The sequence below is a fragment of the Geospiza fortis genome, unplaced genomic scaffold, assembly GCF_000277835.1.
Source record: "Geospiza fortis unplaced genomic scaffold, GeoFor_1.0 scaffold53, whole genome shotgun sequence".
In the NCBI taxonomy this organism is placed as follows: Eukaryota; Metazoa; Chordata; class Aves; order Passeriformes; family Thraupidae; genus Geospiza; species Geospiza fortis.
This window is the reverse complement of record NW_005054305.1, coordinates 1,421,256-1,436,445: the sequence shown is the minus strand read 5'-3', so window position 1 is coordinate 1,436,445 and position 15,190 is coordinate 1,421,256. Positions and strand designations below refer to the sequence as shown.

At 38.8% G+C, this 15,190-nt stretch overlaps 1 protein-coding gene across 1 annotated transcript in view; it reads left to right on the top strand.

The window, feature by feature from the left end:
• Nucleotides 1–5,822: 5,822 nt before the first annotated feature.
• The window catches only part of CLUL1 (clusterin like 1), a 15,995-nt gene continuing 6,627 nt past the window's right edge, over nucleotides 5,823–15,190 (top strand). The window contains exons 1-6 of the mRNA XM_005418281.2: nucleotides 5,823–5,888; nucleotides 6,806–6,915; nucleotides 8,260–8,408; nucleotides 10,078–10,245; nucleotides 12,259–12,703; nucleotides 13,949–14,086. Coding sequence (XP_005418338.1) covers nucleotides 6,813–6,915; nucleotides 8,260–8,408; nucleotides 10,078–10,245; nucleotides 12,259–12,703; nucleotides 13,949–14,086 — 1,003 coding nt within the window. The 5' untranslated portion in view covers nucleotides 5,823–5,888; nucleotides 6,806–6,812. The remainder of the gene's footprint in view (nucleotides 5,889–6,805; nucleotides 6,916–8,259; nucleotides 8,409–10,077; nucleotides 10,246–12,258; nucleotides 12,704–13,948; nucleotides 14,087–15,190) is intronic.

Below are 15,190 nucleotides of genomic sequence, written 5' to 3'. Positions count from 1 at the left end.
CAGCAGGATATCCAAGTCTCCCATTTTGGCCTGTATCATACATGTCACAGAATCATAGAATCACAGAATGGTTTGGGTTGGAAGGGACCCTAAAAAATCATCTAATTGAACCTCCCTATCACAGGTAGGGGATATCTTCCTATAGATCAGGTTGCTTCCTGCTAGCTGAGGTGCACACACTCACTGTGCACACACAAATCTGGACTGGTGAATTCCACAATTCTTTTCTTGGTGTTTAGCATTTCACCATACCTCAAAATGTCTGAAGTGTGGGCAAGTCCCCCCATCTTTGCCAGAATGGCTTCATACCAGAGCCAAAGGAAATATGAGGAGCAATAAAATATTTCAAGAGTTACCCTGTTCTGCCACATGCATGTCTTCATGGGATTCCTACATTATTTTTGCATGCAATAATGATTTGGCTGTTGCTAGAAGACATGGATATGAATTAATATACTTCCAATTGGAAACATTATTCTTGTCTGTGTCTCCCCTGACATTTTGTACTTCGTGGTCTTTCCTATTTCACCTTCCTTTTCCTTTCTGCCTTTTTAATTCATTCATAATTCTCATTTGCTCTGAACTCAATTTTTCTTTTTTTCTTTTTTTTTTTTTTAATTCTCCTCCCATTTGTCAGGTCTCTGTAACTACTGGGTTTTTTTTCACAGTGCTTTAAAAAGGTTTGAGTATTGAGGCAGATGCACAGGGCAGGGTACCAGTTATATAAAAGAACAGCTGTAAAAACATGTGCAACAGCAATTAAGCAAGAACTCTTAGAAGCATGAGGTCATTAATCGTAATTGCAATAAGGGTCTTCTTAGAAATTGTCCTTAATATTTGAAATGGACAAAATGTCAGCTTCAGGCAGCGTTCCAGCTTTGCTGGAATCCACTTCTGTGCTACTGCAAGCAAGGGGACTGTGTGTGTCTGATTATCAGCTACATGAGGAAGCTTTATATTCAGACATCCTTCTTTGGGCTTGCTGTCCCATAGGCACTAGAGCATGGTCCACTTTAAATGAAGCGGAAAAAAGAGGCCAAGCTACCAGGCAGAGGGTTATTCCCCAACAAAGCAATTTCCAGTTTCTTCATTGAATATTACCAAGGCCCTGTCCAGAGTGCCTCCAACCCCTTTCCAGGAAGTTAAGGCAGCTAACCATCTTCAGGAGCTGTTCTGCACCTCACAAACTGGTAACTCAGTCCTCCCAATTTCAATAAATTCTGGAGTTGTTTTCAATAATCAGTTAACTAGGTGATACAAGCTGAATGACAAAAATAGGCTTAAGCAAACCAGATGAATATACAGAAGGAACCCTGTTCCTTTCAGTTGCAGGCTGAAAGCTGATATATTACATGTCTGCATGCAATAAAAAGTTTTTGTTTTAATGTTCCTAGGGAAGCTTGAAACTAAACCCTCACAAAACATCTGGTTCAAAACTTCAGAATTTTAATATTAAATGCTTCCTGAAATCTGTTTGTGTAATGGTGCTGTGCAGGTTTGCTTCATAGCTTTCTAATAAATTGTTTCTAGCTCATTTTGTTATCCTTGCACTGACTTTGATATCTCCTGCTGATAATATAACGTCAGTAATAGTGCTTCTCCAAGTTTAATAGTTAGCTGATATCCTCAGCACAGATTCTGAAGACAACTGCAAAGTTTTTAGCTTTCAGCTTCATATTGTCTTTCATTCAACCCTAAGGTTTTAACTTTTTGCTTCGTAAAGTGAGTTAAATTTCTGTTACAGTTTTGTCTTCCCACACATAGTCTCTGGTATCACCAGAAGTCCCTTCTGCAATGCCTCTGGATATAGCGGGAAAAAACTTTGCATGGCCCTGTGAAACAACAGTTGTCATGTTACTGCTGGGATTGGTATTCAGAACTTTGTGTCAAAGCCCTGAAAGGCTTGGAAAACAAAAAATTTCAGCAGTGAAGTGGAAGATTTTTTTTTCCACACCGAATTATCATCCTTATCATCCATGGATAGACGAGCAAAAGGAAATCAGAAAGGGCATTTTAAAGCCTTGTGAAGTTGGTCTTGCTGACCCCAAAAGCTGTAGCTTAATAATTCCAGCTAAAGCCACATTAACTCTCAGCGTGATGCTCTAAGTTTCACAGGCTGATTTCTGCCTTTTGCTGGTTTCATGTTTGTGCTGAGCACAGCGCAGCGTCCTGACCTGGCATTGCCTGACCCTCCTCCAGACAGGGTAATTGTGTCAGCCTGATTCTGAGCTTCAGGGCTTGTGAACTTTGGGATCCTGCCACAGCTGTGCTACACTGGGGGCCTGAGCTGGTATTTTTGCAGGATGTGTAGCTTAGATTGACTGTAGCTATTCAGCTTAATGCAGCCTCAGCTCCTCTGTCTGAGGCCTTCCAGCATGACTGAGAGCATCTCAGGAGCATGCCTCTGGCTAAAGAAGAAGCCTTGGTTCCTAACTTCAGGTAACAAGGTAGAGCTCAAAGACTGAATACAGAACTTCAGGAGGCCTTTGAGAGCCTTTGAAATACAGGAGAAAGCAGAAGCCACTCAGGGGCTCATGAAGCACTGTGAACAATCAAAACAAAACAAAACAAAACAAACTTTTACAGCACAAAAGTTCAATTCTATACCCTTAAAACTGGTACCAACTTTTAGCAAAGCTTTGTGCATGCATTAGATTAGCCATGTAATTACACCACAAACCCCCACAAGGATTTAATTTCAATTGAAAGCAGTAGAACTAATAGTGTGCTTACAAATAAAGCTAATTAAGATTTCGTAGAACTAGGGACTATTTCATGCAAATACCAAGAAATTTAATGTCAGTATATATCCCTTTCCATGACTCACAGAGTCTATAAATATGTACAGGTATTTTCAGTCTGATCATTATATGCCTGGCCTAGCTCAGAAGGAAATGCTTAGGAAATGTGTAGCATAGTAGGAAACAACTCTTACAAACAGAAAATAATTGTGTAAATATCTAACTGGAACAAAATCCTATAGCTGATGTACAACACAGGAAATTCCATTTCAGCATATTTCTGGATGCTTAATCCTGCCAGGTGGAATGGATCAACAAAAAGGGAGAAGTCATAGTACATGGTGAAAAAAATGTTACAGATTTGTGGAGGTCATCCAACAGGACCTAAGAAAAATCCACAAAGCAGCTACAACTCATTGCTCAAGTTCAGCTTGGTTCAAGCTCAATGTCTATATATCTTGTTACAATTATTTACTTTTCAATTTATAACTATCTTGCAAAAAAAATCTATTTTAACTGAAACTCCTTTTCAAGCTATTTTCCAAATTTTTATTCTCAATTGATAAATATTATTTCAGTTAAAATAGAGTAGTAGTGGAATAACAGGGGTAGAAGTTGGGGCAGGAAAGACACTTGATACAATTAGCTCCCAACAGCTTCTTCAGACTGTCTCTACTATGATTCAATATTAGAAGAGTACCTTATTAATTTCAGCAGCATTGAATCATCTGCTTGTATAAGAGTGGGAAAAATTGAAAATGTCATCACAATGTCATGACACGACACACTATACTGTAGCTGATCAAAGCACTCAAATTCAGAGGAAAATAAAATATTTAGAGGAAACTGTTGGACATGGCAGCTGAGATGAAAAATGGAGATCTCCATAATAGGTCACTGCAAATCATCAGATTTGGAATGTTAAAAGAAAAGAGAGTAGATATTTCACATGAAACCTGAAGGTATTATTGATGAGATTTTTGTTTAATTAAATTCAAAACAGAAATGAGAGAAGAAAAACTTTTCAAAGTAATCACGATTAAGAGCTGCCTTTCAGGAACAGGGTGCTGGTTTCTTAAGTGCACTCCTAAGGTTAAGTTTAAACCCAACATTAAATTTAACAGACATACTAGCTCTATCAATTTTGTCCTTGGGTTCCTTACACCTCCTCTTTCAGCCATTAGATATATATGAAATAACATGAGAGCAAAGAACTCGGATTTTGTGTTTTTGTAAAAAGAAATACATAGATACAGTAGTGCCTATTTCCATGTGGTTACATAATAGTTACAACAAAGTATGAGGAGGAGCCCCTAAGATGATGCAAGACACTTTGCAATGTTCAAAATCAACTGAATTGGGAACAGGAGCTCAACATACACCAGGACTCTCTGTCTCAGTATCAGCTTCAGGACTGGCTTTGCAAGGCGCAAGTGTGTGCTTGACCAGAGAGTCCCCAGGAGACCTTCAGAAAGCAGACAGTTCTGGGAGTAAGTAGTGGGATCTGTGCCAGAGGCATTCTCCAGCCTCTTGCTCTGGGGCAGGAGTGCAGCTCTCCCTGCCCACAGGGCTGGGGCCGCCTGCTTTCTCAAAAACTCCTGTGAACTATGAGTGATGTGTTGAAACCATCCTTTTTAATCTAGGTCGAGTGAAGCTTTCTCTATACAGAGTCAGATTCAGAAAGACCAGAAAATGAATGCTGCTGGTAAATGAATATTAGCAAAGAATAATGTCAAAAATGACTGGACAAACCCTTGCAGTGAAAGATTAAAGTCTTTGTTAGGATTTATTATACATGAAATACAGTTTCATTCTCTCCTGAACTGAGTGTGAGGTTCAGAGGGGGAGAGAGAGAGAGGGAGAGCCCCTTCTGCTTCAGCCCAAGACCCAGGGATCCTTAACAAACAATTGCCAGGGCATTGCAAGTTCTGCAATGGTGCCTGCTTGGTTTTTCCACAGAAGAGAACTTGAAATGTTTTGGGCAGTGATGAGTCTTGGTCAAGGAATAAACAGAAACTCAATGCGATAGCAATTCATATAGATTACACCAAAATACACCAAAATTCCATTCCATCCATAATTTTCAGAAAAAAAAGTGGAGTTACCCTGATTTTTAATGCAAACTGGGGACTTGCAGTTCCCATTAGGCCAGTAGATTCTCCACTCTTTCTGATAATGTGTTTAAATCCCTGAAATCTCTTGCCTAAGCAGCATTAATCATGCTAGATCTTAGCCATCAATCATCAATTGGCTTTTATGAATATTAGGTAAACAAAATAGAACAGAATGTCTTAAAGTTGCTGTTACAGACTGTGGGCTAAAAACACCCACTCTCCACATCTCCTCTTTGGCTACAAGGGAGTAATATTGCTGAATATCACAAGGTGGGATATGATTTGCTAACAGTACCTGTCCATATTTTATATTAAGCACCTGTTAGTATTTAAATATCTCATTTCAAAGTACCCAAAACTTTGTACAAGTCAGATCTCAGACATATTTCACAGACATGGAGAAACTGAAGGAAATAGCATTAAGTGGGCAACCCCCCCCCAACATTGGCAAGTACAATGACGTACAAAATGCCAAAAAAATTGCTTATCTCGTTCCAGAATCTGCTCATATGCTAGCCTCCATCTGGGTTCCTGACATTTTTTTCAACTCCCATACCTTCAGAAGGTGTACAAAGAAGGCCTTTACATAATGAAGTGGTTTTTATAGCAAGCTAAAACCATGCTGAGAAGATTAAATGTTGAAAGCTATTTTTAGCCAAACTAATGGTATCAATTTCACTAATAACATAAGCTGCAGGTGTCTCCTAAAGTAAGAAGTAAGACGATGGAAGACCTAACACGACAAAAGGCTACTGACTACAGAAAAGGAGCAGTTACAAATTACATTAAACCAGGCAATTCTGCCCAACGCTCCCCCTGGTGGTTTTGCCCACAGAGATGAGCATGAAGTCGCACACATGCAAAATCCTCCAGCCTAGTGACTAAACATCCCGTTAATAGGATTAAGTACCTTCTCATCAGATAAGTAGAACATGGCAAAATCCCTGACACTCCCAGAAATAAGTCCAGAACACAGCCCAGCCCCTTCCTGACACAGGGAGCAATTTTGCAGAAGAGGTGCAAAATATTAATGGTAAATATACTTGGGTTTTTTTACTTTTCTTTGGTTGTGTGTTTGTATTCCTTTGCAGTTAATTGGTCTTTTGCTGTAAACGTGAAGGTACAATATGCAAGTAACTGTAGAAGTAAATCTGGGCTATAAACAAATCCAGGATTTTAAGTTACATATGCTCTTGTGGCTGATAATTGCATCTCCAAGAAGGCTATATTGGCTAACTACAAGGTATCTGAATACTGTGTTAATTTAATCAGATGAGAATCATAAAGTGCAGTTGCATAGTTTCTGAAAAATAAACCTTTTGGCTCTGCTCTTAGGGGAGAAATAAAGCAAATGGCATTTCTTTCCCTTCTTTAATTTGCTGATCTGTTTGTTTACAAAATTGATCTAATTGCTGATTTTTTGGCACACCTATTGTTGAGTCCCTTATATTAAGTCTTATTCTGAAGGACACTGAAGTAAATTGCATGTTTACAAGAAAGGGAACAACATTCCAGAAACTTCCCTCTTTAAAACTGGCAATAGTGTTTAGCACGGATATATTTATAATATGAACTAAGAACACGATATGAGATCAGCAATTGGTGTGTTTCACAAAGCAGAAAAGGGACAGACTGAACAGCATAAGCTTTTGATTTTATATATACATGTCCTGATTCTGTTAACCACTGTGCAAACTCAGTGGAACTCATCTAATTAATCTAAATAGATAATTACAAAGGAGGTCAAGCTTCTTACTCGTGTATTTTCACCAAGAGTAGCACCTAGGTGCATGCTATACATATCAGAAACCATTGTTAGAGACAAAATTAATGGGATCTTGTAAGATACGTAGTATTATAGTTAGAATTTATATTTACTTAGTATACCTAGATATCTGAGCTTCCTGACAATGTTTTTGATGTAACTGCACCGAACTTTTCCTCGAACAGAAAGAACATGAGGTCCTCCTGGATATTTCTGATCCATGTGCTGTGTCTGAGTGGCCACCAGTGCGCACCAACGAAGCAGGAGGAGATGAATCTCCGGGACAACCTCAAGCGTACGTAAGCTTCTCCTGCCAGGGTGGGCTGGAAGCCCGCGGGCCCAGGTCTCCAGCTGGGTAGGGTATCTTGCCTTCCACAATCACTGCCATCAACAAGTTCCACTTGCATGTGTGGAGCTTAGAAACCAGAATAAAGTCGATTGCATGCCTACATGCACTCAATAGGAAGAACAAGCAGGATGAGTAAGTAAAGGGATTAACAGATAAACATCACCTGCCAAAAGAAAAAAGTACTTACAGGATTTTTATAGGTTATTTGGTTCCTTGTAGATTGTCAGAATAGAAACCAAACCCAAAATTCAGTTCAACAGATTTTGAACTACTTTGTTCGTTCATATAATCTTTGAAAATATTTCCTCTACACTTACATACTTCACTGAAAAAGGTGGCCTTTACAAACAAGTGAAAAAAAATTACTTAATTTAGAAAATAGCGCAACTTCTGCATACACACACACACACGCGCGCGCGCGCATACACACACACACACTTCTAAGCATGGCTTTGTTTTGTGGAGAGAAAAAGGATCAGCCATTAAACAATCCTGTGCTTCAGTCTATGTTGACAAGATTTCTGCAATAAACAAACAAACAAAAAGCTAGGGATGAGGAAGATATAAAGGAAGAAGTGATTGATGTGTTTTTGGCAGTCTCAAGGTGAGATGGTTTTACTCGTTTTGTATAATTACAGTGGTAGTCAGGGTATTTCCACAAAAAAAACAAATACAGATAAAGGACAGGCAATCATGCAGAGCTTCAAGGTGCAATGCATGGGCCAGCCCAGGTTTTCACCAAAACTCTGTGGTCATTACTTCACAGTAAGCCTACAAGTTGTATTTTTATGAAAACAGGTTGAAGGCACTTGTAATCTACATTTTCAAAATGTAGAGGGAAGCTGTCACAGGCTTCTACCAGATCAAAGATAAATATAAAGGTTATGTCATTAGAAAACTGATGGATGAGTGATCCCTGGAGATATTCAAAACCCAGAGTGATGATGTCCTGTGCAGCCTGATGTAGTTGACCATGCTTTGAGTGGAGGGGGCAGACTCACTGATCTCCAAAGGTACCAGCCTCAGTTGTTCTGGGATTCAGTATTCAGCAGTGGGACAGTTGAATGTATCTTTTGAGCTACATACAGCTGATCCTTGCAAAAGCTCTGGTCCAGATTCTTCTCTGATGGAAATTGTCTTGGCTCAGTGTCATTCAGCATTCGCTATCTCAGATTTGGCTCTGCCACTGTAGGCAAACACAGAGCTATTTCATTCTCCATCATCAGTGCATGACAATTTGCAATAGTGTTAAAATCTGATTAAATCACTGTATAATTTGTCTTTTTTTAGAATTATCTGAAGTCGGAGAGAAGTATGTAGATGAAGAGGTAAAGAAAGCTTTGATTGGTATTAAGCAGATGAAAATTATGATGGAAAGAAACGAAGATAAGCACATAGATCTGATGAAAACCTTGAAGAAGAGCAGTGAAGAAAAACAGGTAACACAAATGCATCTGTGGGGGTTTTATGCTTATTCTGGGAAGAACATAAACCAAACTGTATGTACAACACAAGCAGTGTACATCTTTTCATGCAGTCACAGGACTGAGGCAAAATCTGCTTCTGGCCCTTTGTTTCACTAGCAGAGGAAAATTGCACCTACTGCTTGTTTCTAAAAACCCCTGCTTCACTGAATTCACACCAAGGCAACTGCAGGCCTCTGTAGAACAGTGTTCTGTGCAGAAGGTCCAGCAGCTCTGCCCTCCATGCCTCTGTACTCCTGGGGCCACAAGATGTTCTCCAGCTTGCTTTGCAAACTTCAGACCTGCAGGAGAACATCAAAGCACAAATGATAATGTGCTCTAAAGAAAGTACAGTGAATCAGGGAAATTTCTATTATCTTAGTGCAATGCCTAGGTTCAGAGCCATGTGTTCAGATGATCTGAAGAAACAGAGGTTTACTCTATATTTAAAAAAACACAAATATCCTAACTTTGTTTCAATAAAGTTGAAGGAAAATTCTCTCCTGGCCCAACATCTGGTAGTTAGTTTAAACTAAAAAAGTACCTGATAGCTTTCTAACATCTTAAGGAACACCAGTGCACTCCCACAGTCAACACTCTTGTTAGATCTTACTGGATGATTTCATTTACACAGGACTCACATCCACAGTGAGAGTTCATAAAACACTGAATAAATGTATTAGAAAGATCAGAAAATAACTGAACATAGATTACGAAAACTGCAGTTATTTTCTCCATCAAGCACATTTTGACAGAAGTTTTCTTTTATGTGAGTCTCTTCCCTGTTGGAATGCTGACAAAAAGGAATAAGCCCATCAATTGAAAGGTTTCTGTTATACTTAGAGATAACTTGGAACATTGTTTGGAAACAAAAACTATTGCAATATGTTGCAACTGGAGAGAGAAAATAATGATGTGTAATCCACTTTATTAATTTCTAATAGGAAGAAATTTTCTCTTTCCATTGTCAAGTCTATTCCAAAAATGCTGCTTCTTATCTGCTCAGTTTTGTGCCCTAACTGATGAAGCAAGTAGAAGCAGCATTGTGAAATGCACCTTGTTGCCCCTCAGTATGGAAGGAGTGCCTCACACTTCCACAAGAGCAGGAAAAATTCCCCTTTTGATTAGTACACTCACAAACAGCAGAGATGCTACACTTTTATATATTTCTGCATTAGACAGACTTTATGGCAAGGACCTACCCTCATGAAATATCAATCCCTTAAAGGTAGAGAAAGGCAACAGAGAAGGACTATTTGTGGGACAGATGAGTACTGTTCAGATGATATAGAGCAAAAATAACACGAGTTGAACACATGACCATGGGGGAGGCTGAATTTTTACACAGAATGGTGTGTGAGTTTTTTTCTTAACATCAAAAATCCTGGTAGACTGTAGAGATCCATTTGTTTCTCTAGGCCATGTCCCCTGAGAGACCAACAGCAGAAAAATCCTATAAAGAAAAGGTTTTCAATTTTCAGTTCCCTCCATATGTGACTGCAGCTGAGAAGGCAACCTAGCCTAGTGGTTAGGGATTAGCAAAAAAAGGAGCCATAAATAGCCAAAATGAGTGATGAACACCGGGGTAAGTACTTAGAATGTTGATCTGAAAATTGCCCTCAGCTGAAACTTTTTCCTCACTTAGCAAGCCTTGCGACTTATGGATGAAGTAAAGGCAAGACTGGAAGAAGAGGAAAGACAATGTCAAGTATCCTTGAAAAATCTATGGGATGAATGTGAATCTTGTTTAGAAAGTACCTGCATGAGATACTACACAACTTGCAAACATGGTGTGTCAACCTTTAAGAGAAAGGTAGGAGGAAACTTTGCATCTGGAGAATACTCTTGAGTTCACCCAAAGAGACAGCACATCTTATTTCCTCAGTACCTAGGTCTGCCAGTTATATCAGCTTACTAAAATTAATTTCATTTGGAGAGTCTGGAAATATGAAGTTATATGGTAGAGATTACATGTGATTATGGTCATGGAATGCTGAGCCAAAATGAGTTCAGTTGCACCCTGGCAAGATTCCATGGAAACTGATGACTCCCCTAACTCAAACAGACTCATTCCAGATATAACATGTTTCCTCTCACAGTGGGATTTGCACTAAGATGCTCGATAACTGTTTCTGAAAAATATCACATAGATTCTTTATGGTCTGTCTGAAAATCAGCAAAGTTAAAAGTGTAGATGTAGTTACCAAAATTACATGGGGGAAAATTCACCTAATTATTACACCATTCTTTCCTATATTTATCTTTAATAAACCCTTTAAGTAACAAACAAAACTTTAAAATGCTTAACTTCTTATAATAAAGGAATCTGTCAGCAAAGGAGGTTCCCCTAATTCTACTAGAATGAAAATATGGTTTCCTATCTGGCCCATAATTGCTACAAAATTTAAGAATTGTAATCACATTTTTTATTTGAGCATACGCTTTAAGCGCAACATACTTCTGAAGCAAAACTGTACTTGCTGCTACTAAAATGTTGGCCAGATTCTCTAGCTTTCACCCCTCCCATGTACTGAAAAATACAATAACTTAAACATTAAATGTGGTGTTTCAGGCAGGGTTTAGAGCACAGGTGTTTAATATTTGTGCATATTCTTAAAATAATTCAGGTTAAAATGTGGGAGATATTAAATTTAAAACTATTTGTTATACTTTTAGATTAAATTTAAAACTATTTGTTATACTTTTAGCTTGTTGGGTATCACTCATAGGTAGCCCATATAAATATTTTGGGTTTTCAAGAGTCTGTAGATGCTGCAATTACTGCAGTAAAAGTTATACACTGCATTGTCCCTGTCTTTGACCCTCTTGGTAACATCCCCCATCAGTCACTTGGTTTACTTGAAGCATTCAAAGTAAGAGCTGTGTTATGACCAAAGTTACTAAAAAACAAACAAACAAACAAACAAAAACAGGGAGAGAAAAGAAAATATGATAACGGTAGCTGAGGACACAGAGACAGCAGGAGCAACACTTGCTTAGGCTGTTCCTGCAGTGCTGTTTCACACTTCACCTACCCTCTAAGCTGCGCTAGTGGTCAGATCAAGCTGATGATTTGTTTTTTGTTTGTTTTTTTAATTAATATATTTAACTGTCTTTATCTATATGTATATCTGTCTATAGATATCTATCTATATCTCTATATGTGTGTTTTAGCAAGGTGCTTCTTAACCCTTGCCCATTTTCTAATGCCATGGAGTGTGGCTCAAAAAGCCACTCCATTGGCTCAGACCAAAGTAACGCCTTAAGAGTGGGGAGCAGGGAACCAGTGGCTGAGACCCAGGAACTGGAACTCTGTGACAGCAGAATTGACACTTGGCCTCTCACATGGTAAAGCCATGGACTCAGAGCCACTGCTTTACTGATTTTGCTGGTTTCCATTCACACAAGGACATGAGGATTTGACCAATGGTGAGAGAGGACAGGCTTTTTACAAATCAAGGTGAGAGCAATCACCTTCTGCTCGCTACACTGCATGTAAGCAGACAGAAATGCATCTCAATCTTTACAACATAAAGTCCAAGCTGTCTGTTGGAAGAAACTCAAATGCTGACAATAACTTTGAGCCCCCACAGATTAAAGCAAATTTTTTACTCCAGATCTGATTTGGAACTAATGATTTAGATTGAATGCACTTCTCCTCTTTGGGGTCAAGTGTCTTAAATTATTTCAGAGAATATGCTGTGTTGGCAGTTATTAAGAGGGCATTGTTTCTTTGAGTATTTGAAAGAGAAAAATTAGAGACACTTACCAGAGAGATAAGACACTGATAATTGTCTCTCCTGATCTGTCTCCTTCTTATACACAGGTTGAAGATTTTTTGAGGAAAATACCTCCACTCATATTTACGTTTCATGAGGAGCAAGGAAGAGACATCCAGTCTAATGAAAAGCCTGAGAAAGAGGATACCCAGCTAGTAAAGATGGAAGATTTATTTAGCCAGTTACTATTGGATGTGGGCTCAATATTTGACAGAAGTTTCATTTTTTTCAAGCACATGCAAAAAGAATTTGACCAGTCTTTTCAGACTTATTTCATGTCTGATCTGGAGATGAGTGAGTCCCCCAGTATGCCAGCTTTACCTGAGGTCACCACCAGAATTGAAGGCTCCCAGAGAGGCTGGGGCATGCCTGGCTTCTTACAGATAGTTTTTTATTTCAGCAGGACGGTATTCAAAGGTGTCAGCGAGGTGATCACCGATGTGTTTGATGAATACCGAGATTACAGAAGAGATGTGCCAGAACAAACCAAAGGCAAGTGTTAGAAGATGAAAATTGACTGCACTGTCAATGACATCAATCCCCTTGGGATGGCTAAACTACAGCGAACTACTCAGTTTCCAGTATGAGTGTGAAATACGTAAGGAAGCTCTGGAGGTTATGGGTCAAGGATAGCTATCAGTTAAATGAACAAATAGAAGCCACCTAGAAATCTCAGAGAAATGTTGCAGGGGACTTAGGGGTACTACGCAGCCTGATTTTCATGGCAATTCTCAAAGCATTTGCATCAGCTCCTCAGGAGCACTTAATTCAGGGTGGATGCAGGTTTTCATAAGGCTGACTGGCAGATTTATTCTCTGCATTTGTCAGGATATGATTTGTATCATGTCTTATTGACATGGTCACCAATTCTAAAAAATTAGGGTAATTCTGTGAGATGTCAAGGCATATCCCTGCCCTTGCCAAATGATGCTAAGTTCAGTTTGACAGCTGCAAGTCCTGTTCCAGGCTACAGCAGCAATGTAATCTGACAATCAAATACCAGCTAATCAAAGACCAGTCATCAGGTTTTCCAGTGACCAGAAAATTCTGGGCATACCATTGGTGATGACACTCAGTGAAGGAAAAGGATCATGGCTGACTTTTAGAATACAAATAAGCCTCATATTTGACTATTGCAAACAGGACAAATACTTGCTGGTCCTTGTCTACAGGGAAATCACAGTGAGCACATGCCATAACTCGGAGTGGCAGGTGACATAAACATTACATGATCATCAGGAAATACAAAGTTCAGTGACTCTTGAACAGTGTTTTTAAATTTTTCTCTATATCATAAGCCATGTTACTTCAGAAATAAACTTTGGTACTATGTTCTCATATAACTGTATATGATTATGAAACATCTTGACTTCTAAGGGTCAAAAAGATCTTACCAGAACTCACATGTTGTAGAAATAATGTGTAATAATATTAGCAATTGTTTGGTTATGTCTGGGGAATACACTCCTAAGTCTTTATAAAGGAATATACTACAGTATGAATTCCTTGAAAGAAAATATAATTTGAATCTTCTCTTGACTTCTACTTTTTAATAATTTATTCCTTTTACTTTTTTGGGGTGGAGGGGAAGTGGAGGGGTAAGGAAGGGGATTTATGCAAAATACTTTGGATTAAGGACAAGAAATTATATTCTAGCACTCGGGCTCGGTAATGAATGCATACTTATAAAGACTCAAAGTTTAACAGCAGTCTAAAAATACCATGACTTCATTCTAGATCCTGAAAGAAGTGGCATGTTTTCAAAAATTGTGTCAGGGCGCCAGAGACTTCAGTGCAGGGAGCTCCGGGAGAACTCCTCTGGATGCCCACAGTTCCACGAGAGATGCCAGAAATGTCAAGACAATCTTTTGCATGGTAAATAACTATTTTCCTTTTTTTTTCCTTTTTCTTTCTGTAATGCATTGATTACTGGTTTATAGATTTTGAGGTTTTAATTTTCTACTGGAATTAACATTTAACATAGTCACTGAGTTTTTACTGTAACCACGGCTACAGTAACCATTCCTCATTCCAGATGATTTCAATTAGCTTTCCCCACTGTCTCCACAGAGTGTCAGTATAGCTCAGTTCTTAACATACCGCTGGTGCTCCAAAGAGACGTCCCACAGCCTGTAACAAAATATATAGGTGCTTTCTTAGAGCTGCAATCCTGCAGAGAAGCAAGATGTGAGGCAGCAGCCGATCCTGCCTGGGTGCAGCAGTGCTGAGCAGAAAGTGAGGAGAAGCTCAAACTCCTGACAGTCGCTTCTCCTGCTGACAAGCAGGTGTAGCCTCAGGTATCATTCAGCTCCTCACAATGAAAGCAAGTGCTGAAGAGCCTGTAATTACTTTTTGTTGAACCCTGTCTGCAGATAGAACTGACATGAAGGACAAAAAGGGGACTTCATGTCAGTAAATAGGGAGATGGCAGCTCTGTCAGCACCGTCCATGGGCACCTGAAAAACCTTCAGACTGATCACCTAGAACTGCCAGTCAGGACTCCCACTGCAGCATAACATACCTGTCTTTCCAGAATTATTTAGATCTTAAAATCTAAGAGCATTAAAGCATTAAACCTAATGCTTAAACCTAAATGTCTTCAGAATATCTCCAGTGGGGCAAACATGAATGAACAATGAAATATTTTTAAAATAATATCTGACCAATTATCTTTTTATCTACACCCATGTATTAAAGATACCAGTTTGTTACTGTACCATCAGCTTGAAGGTGCCCCTTGATAATCCAATTTGACAGAACAGAAACTGAATTTTTACAGAGAAATTATTGCATAGAAATTTTTCTTGTTTAAATCCATATTTTAATAAAGAAAATATCAGTAATCTTCAGTTCTGAATTTGTGGCAGATGGTGCTAGTCTACTGTCTAGCTATTGTAAGATAAATATTAGGTCCTAACACTCAACAAGAATACAGGCTTTCTTGTTATAACCTCTATCACAGAATAATATAATAATTTG